The 11,974-nt window shown below is 46.1% G+C and overlaps 1 protein-coding gene across 2 annotated transcripts in view; it reads left to right on the plus strand.

Annotated features, from left to right (window-relative positions):
• SHISA6 (shisa family member 6) overlaps positions 1 to 5,091 on the plus strand; it is a 264,335-nt gene extending 259,244 nt beyond the window's left edge. The window contains exons 6-7 of one of the 2 annotated variants that reach the window (XR_015703346.1): positions 332 to 3,537; positions 4,641 to 5,091. Coding sequence is in view for 1 of the 2 variants with exons in the window: in XM_009463421.2 (XP_009461696.2) it covers positions 332 to 879 (548 nt within the window). In the remaining variant the exon portion in view is untranslated. Of the gene's footprint in view, positions 1 to 331 lie in introns of both variants that reach the window. The other variant, XM_009463421.2, reaches the window with a different exon arrangement.
• Positions 5,092 to 11,974: the final 6,883 nt, after the last annotated feature.

An 11,974-nucleotide genomic window follows, 5' to 3' on the forward strand; every position in this document is an offset into this window, starting at 1 on the left:
TACCACGGTCTGGACTTGACAGCATATGGAGTCTGTTGTGTCATGGTGCGAGAAGCTGTGATGCATTGAACAGGGACTTACACCTGTCTGCATGCAATTATAACTCTCTCTGCCTGCCATAAGCCCATGGTGACACAACCCACACAGGGCTGGCGTGTCTGTGACAGGCGGCACCCTGATGTGGATGTCCATGCCCAGGTCCAGCTGCTGGTAGATGGTTCCTCGGGTCTCACCAGGAGGCTGATCTAAGGCTGTGTGCTGTACACAGCCCCTTTTCACTCTGTGGGATGATACTCTGACATTTCTAACTGTTCCCTTTCCTTTCCCACAGCTGACAAAGAGGCTGATGAATACTACATGAGGAGGAGACACCTGCCCGACCTGGCAGCCCGGGGCACACTCCCTATCAACGTCATCAAAATGTCTCAACAGACCAACCAGAGGGACAGGCCTCGCCGTCCCATCAGGGCCATGTCCCAGGACAGAGTGCTGTCTCCTGAGAGGATCATGCCTGAGGAGTTTAGCATGTCCTATGAACGGATCCTCTCAGATGAGCAGCTTCTGTCTGCAGAGCGCCTCCACTCCCAAGACCCCCTGCTCTCCCCGGAGCGGTCGGGGTACCCCGAGCAGTCTATGTCACGGGCATTGTCACACACAGACGTCTTTGTATCAACACCTGTCTTGGATCGCTACAGGATGACAAAAATGCACTCCCATCCTAGTGCCTCAAATAACTTGTACAATACCTTAGGTATGACCCCAACCTCCGCCAAGCGCCAAGCATTCGCCTCCCGACGGCACAATACAGTAGAACAACTGCATTATATTCCAGGACACCACCACTACCGCACAGCGAGCAAAACAGAGGTGACTGTTTGATATGACCTCGTGCATTGTAGATACTCATTAAGGTCTGGGGTGGCCACAGCACCCCATACTGCAGTGGCCTTATAGGCCAAGATAACCTCTAATAACTCAGTGTCTGAAAAGACTTCTCTGACAGTCCCATCCACGTTGTTGTTTTTAAAGCCACCCCTTCATCGGTGACATAAGAAGAAACCAAGCAAGCAAACAGATGATAGTGAGGGGTAATAGAGGAAATTTCCTGACGTGCATCAGTTTCTGTCAAAGAAAGCCATAGCAGTAGATGGCTCCTTCCAAGGGCTCACCTACATTATCTCATTGTTTTTATGAATTTAGGACTTTTCAGTTGCCACAAGTAGAAGCAGTCTCATGCAGCCCAAAACAGGGAGGAGGAAATGCAGCACCCAGTCCTGGTGGGAAGGGGCCCTGTTCTCGGTCCTCATGCCAGCCCTCATGTTTGGTCTTTCTGTAGCAAGCAGGTAAGATTCTGGCTGCTGGGAATCACCTCCAGACCGCTTAATATCAGCCAGCACCCATACATCTGTTCTTCCTCATCCTTGGAGCAAATTCAAGGGCAGACTTTCCTAGGGGACTGGCAGATCTAGGGACAAGAATAGACTGGCTGAGAAATAAAGTTTTAGTTTATATTAAATATACTCATAAGATAAAAATATACTAGTGCCTACAAATCGCCTGCTCTCTCAGTGTAGGAAGTAGTGGGGTTGATGTGTTCAATAAGCACAAATATGCTGAAATGCTTGTTAGACCCTTTTCTCCACTCATTCTAGTATCTTGGTGTCTCTAACATGTAAATAGGAAGGAGGAATAGGGTTTCTCTTCCTTCAGCTTCTTGCCACTGCTGAACCTGAAGCACCAGAATTTGTTCAGCTTCGCACTGCTGACCTGTGCTGGGGGAAGTCCTGACTCCACTGAGATCCCTGCAAGGCAAGGCTACCACACGTTTCACTGAGCCTGGATTTCTCCCAAGAAGTTTATTTTCCTGATAGCATTTTCCACTGGCCCAGTTCCCCTGTTTCTGAAGATATTTTCTCCTCTCAGTTACAACCTAGAGCTCCATATGTAGCAAATCTTTTTCTAGCCCTTAGCAGAAGCACAAAGCTGAGGGTGTCTGTCTACCGAAAAGCAGGTCGGTAATTTTCCATTATTTTCTCTCCATGTAATGGCCCCCCAAGAAAACGTTCCAAATTCCAGTTCCACTGAGTACAATACTAACCATGAAGACAGTTACATTTCATGCATATAAATTATATAGCCAGCATAATTATAATAAATGGGCATGTTGTATATCTGATATAATGCTAATTAGATACTGTATATTTGTAAAATCTTTAAAACATAGACTCGTGGGTCCAGAATTTGTGAGAGTTTTACCTTTGGCTTTCTAGCCATATTGGGCTTTGCTTTGTTTTTTGTTGTGTTTTTTTTTTTTTTCTTGCATTTGTGTTCCTATCAAATTCTGTAGAACTAACTGACACTAGAACATACTTCTGTGGCCAGGAAAGGGTCTCAGAGGTTTTGAAGGCCAGCCAGACCCAACTGTTAATGCTGGACACTCTCCAGCACTCACCATCCACGGTGTGCACTCAAAGCCCCACCACATGCACACACCCATGCTGCCAATTCGATGGCAGGCATGCTCCCTCCTCTGGGTGAAATGACAACTGACTTCAGGCTGTAAACATGTTCTCATATAGTACTTCTCTCTTCATGTCCTACATTCCCATACCAAGTCTTTTCCCACATGGCTTTTCACTAAACTTTATTTAAATCAGCTCTGCCCTTCTCCCTCCCCTCAAATACCTCCCACCTCCTGGCCTTAATGACATTCCCAGCTCAACATACATGGTAGCATACAATGATTGTAGGTCGTTGTGACCTTGAGTCTTGTGTGGAGGCTTATGACGCAGCACCAGATTTTTCTGGTGCAGGGTAGGCAGGAGGAGCATACCATCTTCCCCCAGTGGGATTTAGAAGTGGGCCTCAGTGGGGTGGCCATGTGGCCTTTCTCTTTCCCAGACTGTCCCGGGGCTGCTGGTCCATGAGCTTTCTTCTGCCCTGCCTGATGGAGACTGTGTTCAGAAAGGACTCCATTTGTGAGAAGTACTGGGGCTTTGTTTGACGGAAACTGAGCTGGGAAGGAAGACACTCTTATTTAGTCTCGATGGTTCTGATGGTCATTACCATGCAGCCTTGGACAAAATCATTCTGGGCAACAACCAGAATTGTCTATAGATCAGGGTGGCAGTTCACAGCATGGGAGGGACGAGAGAGAAAAGGCTCACACCTCATCTCCTGACCCCTTCCCTTTATGGACGCTTCTCTCCCCTAACTACCTCCAAGCTCCTCAGCTCAGTCACTGGATATTTCTTCACAGAAGGCAATCCCTGTGCAAATATTGCCCTTGCTGACCTTCCCACAGACCAAAGTTTGTGACTCTTGTGAAGAGAAGAGAAACACACATGGCTGATGGGGAGGCAGTCCCTGCTGAGGTTCTGGGGCTCTTCCATTCTCTCTTGGCCCAAACAAAGCCAGGATCTTCCCCTCTGCAAGCAGGGAGATGTGAACACTGTGGGAGAGGAGAGTCCACCCTAGAGTCTCCAGGAGTTGAGGTGGCAGAGCCGAAGGAGCAGAGGTGACCATGTGAGGCCACGGGTAGGTGAACACTCCTCTCTTTCCATTTCTATAGCTGTATGTCTCAAGCTCTAGTCTTCATCTAAATGTTCCATGTGTGAACTAAGAAGCTGCTGGACCAGATGCAAATATGGAAATTTTTCACTCAAGTAGCCCATGCAGATGCTGTGCTGTTCTCCAGGCCATTTGACCTCAGAGCCTTCTCTTATTCTGACTGAGAAATATCACAGGCCCTCTGCTAACTTGTCCTACCTGGGCAATAATCCTCCAAAGAAATCTTAGCCCCATTTCCTCGTCCACTCAACTGTTTCAAGAAGATGTGTCCCACAAGAACCATCAAAAAGCCTTTCTAGGCCAAATCTCTTCAGGGACTCTGCCACCACCACAAAAAATTTTCAACAAATTTATTTGGGAAGGCACCATGCCCTGGATGACCACAATTTGTTCCTGGGCACCATGTGTTCCCATGGCTTGCTTTGTGTGCTGGAATGGGTTGGTAGCTACAGCAGTGGCATTTCAGCATGCACAGGTGTTCTTATGTCATTTTTTTCCTTGCTCCTCTTTCTGAGAGTTTGTCACTGAAAGGACACTTGGTCCAGGACTGGGTGTCATGATCCACAGCTTGGTCCCCAGCACTTCGGTTCCCGTGGTCAACGTGATGATAATGGTAACACTTACACTTACCTGTTCCACAGAGGCATTATGAGGGTTCATACCATAATGTCTATGAAGTGCTTTGAGACCTTCTCACAACAGACACTGTAGAACAGCAAAGCATTTTTATAAATATTGTTTGTCACCATTGTCCTGCCACATCGTGTCTGATGTGTTGCAATCCAGTGTCTGTTCAGAATGAGAGTGCTGGGGTGGGGGGATGCAGTTCCCCAGATTTCCCATTGCTCTCCTTCTGGTCAGGGTCCCTAGCAGGCAGCAGCTCTAAGGGATGCTGTTACCTGCGCTTTGACCTTTCTGCTTTCTTCTCCTCATGTCTGAGTCCCTGTAACATTCTGCACTCAGGAGAAAAGCAGGAAGCAGTCACATTCCTCTGTACAGTAAAATATAATCTGCCTTGATTAATCTAATATACTCTGAAGAATTGATCTGTCTTTTTCTCCAACCCACAGGTGGAAACACACATCTGTGGAGCGTCCAGTTCCCAGAGTGCATGCGCAGGGACTGGGGGAGGGTGACGTAGAAAAGTTTGTATTATTTCCTACAAACTGATAATTATTTGCATTCCCCAAGCAGTAACACATAATAGTGAGCTGCACTGGATTTTATACAACTCTCTTATTAATACAGATACGTGTATGTATATGTATACACACACAAACACATATATATACATGCATACTGTAAAATGCAATCATTAAGTTCTGACTGACCCTGTACCAATCTAAGCTTCCAAGCTATATTGAATCACTCTTTGAAATGTGGAAAACTATTTTTAATGAACGACACAGATCACCACATGGAATGGAAATTTTGTCATAAAAGTCTTCTAATGCCAGTGAATCGTGTTTTAAGGAAAAATGAAATATTTTTCAATGTTTTAATGTTCCTTTTATAAATGATGATCTGTTACTTGGGGATGGGGGTGGGTGGGTGGGAAGAAACAGGGACAGTTACCTCGGAGTAAGCCCTCCTTTCCTGGCCTAGATTTAATTTCTGTCTACTGTTCTGCTCGCCTGGCTGGCTGCAAAGCTGGTCCCATGAACCTGGGCTTCCCGCATGCATATTTCTGTTCTTGTGTCTATCAGAAGCATTCCCACCAGGAATCTGCAGGAGCCTGGAATCAAGTTTTTGTAAGAGATGGGTAGTTCCTGGTAGCTGGGAAGATGTCTTCGTCTTCTTCCACCACAACAAACAAAATCATCATAAAACAGGGTAACTTTAATTGTATTTGAAGTAAGTGTTCTAATTTGTGATCAGTTTGCCATCTTCAGTTCATGTGATGGAGAAATAGCTTGTCTTAGTTTTGTCTCAGATTTAGTGCTTAATCTGAAAGGAGGGGCTCTGCTGAAATATATTTAACACATATGGATTTCATGTGTAAGTATATTTCAGGTGAGTGAAAAGTTAGTAGGGGAAATACGTGAGAAAGGGGCTTAAATATTTTCATAAAAAGTGTTGTTAGCAATAAGCCCGTGCTGGGGCTGCTTCTTAGAGAACAGCCACTTCTGTGTTGTATGTCCGTAAGTGGATGGTAGAAGGTATCGTTCCCAGCCTCTCTTCGCTGGTTCATGGCTGTCAAGGGGGTGCCGTTGCCGAGCCCAAAACCCAGCTTGGACAACCAACCTACGCTTCACCCGCTGGCAGCCCAGGGGCAAGGGGATAGTTGGACGATCCCGTTTGAGCACGTTAGTGTAAATCTGAAAGAGGTCTTCGCTCTCAGCAGTGAAAGAAGCAGCATCCCGTGTCTCCGCCATGACCGCACGATGTCCGGGAGGTCTCCATCCCCACTGCCTCTGCTGCAGGGAGACGTGCGTTGCGCCACTCTGACCCTCTGCCCACGTACTTCGTGAAGGCTCCTGACCTTCTGTCTGCAAACCCGTTAGACATTTTTGTAGCAAGAATTTCTTGGCTCTGAGAAAGACACTTCTTACTGTAATATTTTTAGTTTGGGGGACAATATTTCCTAAGAGGGGTTAAGTGGATATTTTTGTGCTTTAGCCCAGTTTATGGATTCCATGTTTATTATACAGTAGTACTGAAGAGGAAGTACATTTGTATCTGTACCTTTGCACAGACTCTTGGTTAACCATTAAACAAGCTTCAAGATGAGCAGTATTTGACTGTTTTTCTCTGTATTATTCTTGTTGTTATACTTACCTGTAAAAGCACATTCTGTATGTACTGTAAACAAAAATATTATCAGTTTAGTAAAATTTAGAGTCTTAAGGATTTTTCCACTTTTGTCAGTAACAAATATTTATGGATTAAAAAATAAAGGCAATTTCAACATATAAATTGTTTCTTTTTTGATATCTATTGGGGGAAAAAAAAAGACCATTTTCTTGGCAGCCTTCCCAATCTTTGTAACGAGCGTTTGAAAGGTAGATATCTATATTTCTGTGTGTAGTTAAATAGCATCTATTAAAGTGAATGCTACAAGGTCTGGAAGAGTCATTATTTTTACATATTTATTTACTGCATTTCATCATCATGCCAGAAAATAGCAGGGGGAGTAGCGAGACATTACTATTTGCTGTAAAATTTTGTCATGCAAACCTATAAGGCTTTATTTTAAAGTTGCCCTTCTTTAATTTTGCATTCATAAACCATGATTCATTCTCCATCTAGAAAGCCTTCTATTGCAAAGTCAGAACTTGTGAAATGTCCCACAGCACTGGAGGCTTCAACAGGGGCATTGTTTTTGCCATTGGCAATACTGCACACACAGGAGTTTCCCTGTCATTCTTTCGAGATGTGAGAGGTGCCGAGGAGGCCAGAGCATGTTTCTCACTAAACAGCCCCCACTACTACCATGGAGGGTGAAACTGCATTTTCATTTCTACCAGCTCTGAATCTGGGGCTTCTTATTACTATGTTTAGCTGGGAAACGTGGCACGGTTTTTCTCTTGCTTATTGTGGAGGAAATGTCAAATTTTATATCTCCATTTTCATATTAATTTGCTTTCAGCATTCTGCAAATTTGCTTACATTAAAAATGTGATAGCTGGTAATTGGGAAGGATTGCTGGAAAGAAAAGTTGTTGAGGCATCAGCACCATTTCACAGCACAGCACTGGGAGTGGATGAAGGAGGGCAGGCACTGTGGGTGGTGTTTCCCTCCCAGCATGGAGCTGCTGGCAGCCCCTCCCTGTACTGCAGGGCTTTGGGAGAAGCTCTGCTCATCCAGTTGTGCCATGTCTCTGCCCCGTCCCTTCTCTGCCACCTTGCAGCTCTGGCACTGGGCTTCAGAGGAGTGCTGCCGAGATAACATCACAGGGCTAACACCCCAGGGATCCTTCGCCACCACTGCCTTCGTGTGGTGCAGAGGTTATCACATCACCATCACTCACCCACCAAGCCCCAAGCTCTCCTCTTCAGTCCTTCCTCAGTCATAGCTTTCAGTTGCTTTGCTGCTCAGCTGAAATAGATTAAACAAGCTTGGAGGAGTAACACCCCACTACCATCAAGAGAAGACAATCATCTTCCAGTGTAGCTCCAGTGGGAACACAAGGCCCTTTTGTACCCCTTTGGCCATGTTAGTGCTTGGGGTCTCCTATCTCCATAAAAGGAGAGCTCAGAGTCAGCAAGGCATAATCAGCACTTCCTAAGAAACACATGAACCCAGCAGAGTTAATTAAAATGCAATTTTAAGGGAGAAGTTTCATTTTGCCTGGCAGTTCTATTCATAATTACCGAATCCTTTGTAGCACTAATAAGTGGGGAGGGAGCAATGGGGAATTAGCTAATTTCTCCACTTCCCATAAAAGGTATTGAAGAGAACAGCAGGATTTGTGGTTTTGAGAGCCAATGATGACTGAGATGAAGCTGGAGCCAATTCTTACCTCAAAGGACAATAAATCCCACTGTTTCCAATTCCTGTAATAATTGATTTCAGTACTTTGGTGAAGAGTTAGCCAGCCTTCAGTCAAGCCATCTTCACTGGCCCAACTAAGTGATTTCTGCAGGATCTCTGGTGGTGGCCCAGAGAGATGTCTCCAGTGGCCTGGGCAGCCTGGCACCACCCCAGCTGAAGTCTCTGCCAGCCAGTCCCTGCAATGCAGGGTGCGACTTCATATGTGTGACTGGAGGGACGTCATGGAAGAGAGTGAGTGCCTGGCCCACCCCAGCACAGGCTATCACAGCTGGTGCCCTGTTCCTCGGTAATGCAGGAGGGATCTCCCCAGGATGCACGGCAGGAGGCAGTGGTCCCTGCCCTCTGCTGGCACGCACCTAGCTAGAGTATGGCACAATTCATTACCACGCTGTCTGGGGGAAGGTGTGGTGATGAAGGCCCCACCTCACCTCTCTGGGGAATGGTGCACAGTGCAGATCTGTCCTGGCAGACCTGTCTGGTGGGACAGAGGCAGGCTGAGCAGGTCTCCATGACCCAGCAGATATCCTCCCTGAGGACCCAGAGGCAACAGAGCACAGAAAGGGCAAGACCAACTGTAGGCAGGGGCTCTGGCAAACGAAAGACCTTTATCTGGAAGGATTTGGGGATGGGCATGATGGTATTGGTGAGGAATAATAGGGCTGGATTTTGCCAGCGGTTTCTTTTCCTTGGTGGAGACAGCTTGGTCACAGGTCACTACCACAGCAGAGTCCTGGTATCACCTCCTCACACCGGTGTTTGCACAGAGCAGAGCCAGAGCTGCAGGATGCCAAAACATTAAGTTAGCAAAGCAGCAATCCCTCCATCTAGGAAGGCTAAGATCCTCACATGTGAAAAAAGACAGGACTGTGTCTACTCCTTGAAAGGCAAAATCCAGAAACACTGCTTGGAGACCCCAAAGATGCTGTTGAAGTCTGAAGGAGGACAGAAGTCCAAGTGGGAGGGGTGGCCACTCCATTGGTCACATCTTCCCAGCAGCTCTCCCGCTGTCCCTGGGCTCCAGAACAACATATGGGAAAGTTTCCCAAACCTAAGGATTAGCACTGCTCCCAGTTGCCTTGGAAAGATGTTGAAAAATTATGAAGAATTAAAGGACTGCAGGATAATTAACACCTGTCAGCATGAGTTTAAGAAAAGCAAATCTTGTCAAACAAACTTGACTTAATTCTCTAATGTTCTTATAATTTGGGCTGGTAAGGATGATGTGTTGATGCAATAAGTTTAGCCTTTTCTACAGTACTGGATCATGTGCTGCTTGACAATCTGATTAAGATTTTTATCACTGCACGTCCTTGAGAAAGCTGATGTTAAAGGGGTGCAGCAGAGGGGAACTGGCAGATCTCAAAGAGTGGGTTTCAGTCGGTTTTACCCTCTGAAGAGCCGTCGTAAGTGGCATTTGGCAGAACTTAGCACAAGACCACACACTTTTCAACACTGAGCTCAGCAATCCAGAAATAAAGATGAAATTGTTGCTGTTAAAAGTTTTAGGAGACACAGAGGGTTTGGGATGCAAACAGCAACAAAGAGGGAAGTTCTGAGACAGGCGTGGGCTGGGTCCTTTGAACAGAAAGTGCCATAATGTCGCAAATGAAATTGGACCTGCAGGAACCGGAGCAGGGCTTCTGGGATGGATATAGATGCCTTAGTGGAGAAGCAGTCCAACTCAAAATTGAGTTGGGGAAATGCTTTTCAGTGAAGTTTTACCAAAGCTCAGCATTTTAGTTCATAATAAGAGGCTGAGAGGTGACTTGGTCACTAGGTATAAGCATTTTTAGGGGTTGAGAAGTATAGGATATTGAAGAGCTCTTTAATCCAGCATCAGAAGAACCAGCTGATGAAAGCTTAAGCCAGGTAGACTATCATTGGAACAAACTATCAAGGAGAGACTAGATGGATGATGTTTCTTGCTGTGATAAATGCTATGTGGCTGCTAATGTTAAGTCTTATTGCCACAGTAATTCTTTGAACAGGATACCACCTTTCTCTCAGCTATTTTCATAGACAAAACCTACAACTCAGTGAGCTCTTCTGTGAGTTAAAGCTCACTTCAAACCTGGAAGTGTTTTCTGCCCACGAAGGAGGGATCTGTTTCCACAAGGCATTTCCTCCCAGGCAGTAACACACTTAAAGGCATTTAATAATTAATGGAGCTTTGCAAGAGCTTTCAGGAGCATTACCATTCCCTGCAGAGCAGAGAGGACATTACAAGGAGAGACCTTCGGAAGTGACTCACCCCAGTCGCAGAGTGAGTCAGGAGCAGACTGGGAATACAGTGCAGTCCCCCATCTCTCTCCCTGTAGAAATGCCAGGTAGCAGCTCTTCTTTTCTGCCTCTAGGTTTGGGAAGCACTTTTTGTTTATTTTAATTTGAACTTCAGACTGACGACAAAGCTCAGCATCTGCCAAAAAAGCAGTGTGCTTCAGCTCTGCAATAATCACACAGGATTGCTGTGGGAGAGGGAGATCTAGCGGAGGGCAGAGGACCAATCCCATGGGTGATTTGCAGCATGTGTCCATTTCACTAGCCAAACATGGCTGGGAAGTTTTTTTTGTGCATCTTGCTGTCTATTCTTGCTTGACATAAGACTACATCAGGTCAGAAATCAACTCAGGGCTGACTTAATGGTCTTTCAGAAGATTTAGCACCAAACTGCTGCCTCAGAGCTCCTTAGGAGCTGGATCTCCTCAGGGATTTTATAGGGTTATGTGTCAGACTGAGGTGTCTGCAGTGATAAAAACTCTGCTTGGCTGCAACAAAGCTCAGGAGCTACCTCAGTCCATTCAGGCCAGGATTCGTCTGTCCCTGCTTCAGTAGCTGAAAGTTAGATGTCTCAGTGCAAGCTGCAATAGTTGTCTAATACCAGTTGTCTTCTGGGGAGGCCCATAGAGGGATTTTTTTTTTGATTGGGGCATCTAATTCTGACATATTTGAAAAGTGAATGGCAACTGCAGTGTTCAAGCTTCCACCAGCAAAGTCTCCCAAGCACCATACTTTCTCTCTAGCTGGGTGCAATTACTTAGGCCCTCCAGTCCCAAGGGTTTCCTCAGCAAGGAGTGGTTCTTCTACTTCAGCTGTCAGGTCAGCTCCATCAAGCTGCCCTCGAAACACTGGGCCTTGGGTTACCTAACCCTTACCCATGACTTCACCCATTTTCTGTGTTAGTGACAGCAGTAGGAGACTGAAGGAGCCTGGGAGAAGAGTTGTTGTGAGAACAGCATAGATTTGTATGGCCACCTTTGGTCATTACTGCACCTGCGACCACAAGCAGTGACTGAGCACAGGGGAGCACTTGGCTCAGCCAGACCTTTGGGATTTGTAGACCCAACACTGTGCTGGGAAGTCAGGAGGGTCTCTGCTGTTGCAGGATGCCTGCTGCTGCAGGCTGATCTGCCAGGAGCTGACCTATCTAGCACTGTTTCATTTGGAGAGTCCTCCAAGGAGAGTGAAATATTACACAGAGGTTTCTATTCCAAGCTGTAGTGGGAAATGGAAGAAGAATAACTGGGCCATGTTTTCAGGACAGCGAGGGTTGGATCTGCCCACACTAGCATCTAAAAACACTTGAAGGCTTCTTTAACCAACCTGCTGCTCCTGTGCTGACTCCTGGGTCACATGCACTGAGCACATCTGTATCACAGACTCAGACAGATGGTCTTCTTCTTTGACTGACTAAGTCAGCATTGAGGTTTTTCCACCTTGTTATTGGCCTTTAACAAGAAGACAACTACTCTGGTCTACGCAGCTTTCTAGGTCTGCAGGAGGTGTGTCGCTTGCTGAGATATGTGACTCAGAGGCTTTCACAAAGCACACAAGGCTGGCAGTCAGTCACTGGCAAATCTTCCACCAGGAAAGTCGAGTGGTGACTCCAACACAAGAGACAGTCACAGCATTG

Source organism: Nipponia nippon, unplaced genomic scaffold, assembly GCF_047370975.1.
Source record: "Nipponia nippon isolate SJK-2023a ecotype South Korea unplaced genomic scaffold, ASM4737097v1 scaffold_14, whole genome shotgun sequence".
Taxonomy (NCBI): Eukaryota; Metazoa; Chordata; class Aves; order Pelecaniformes; family Threskiornithidae; genus Nipponia; species Nipponia nippon.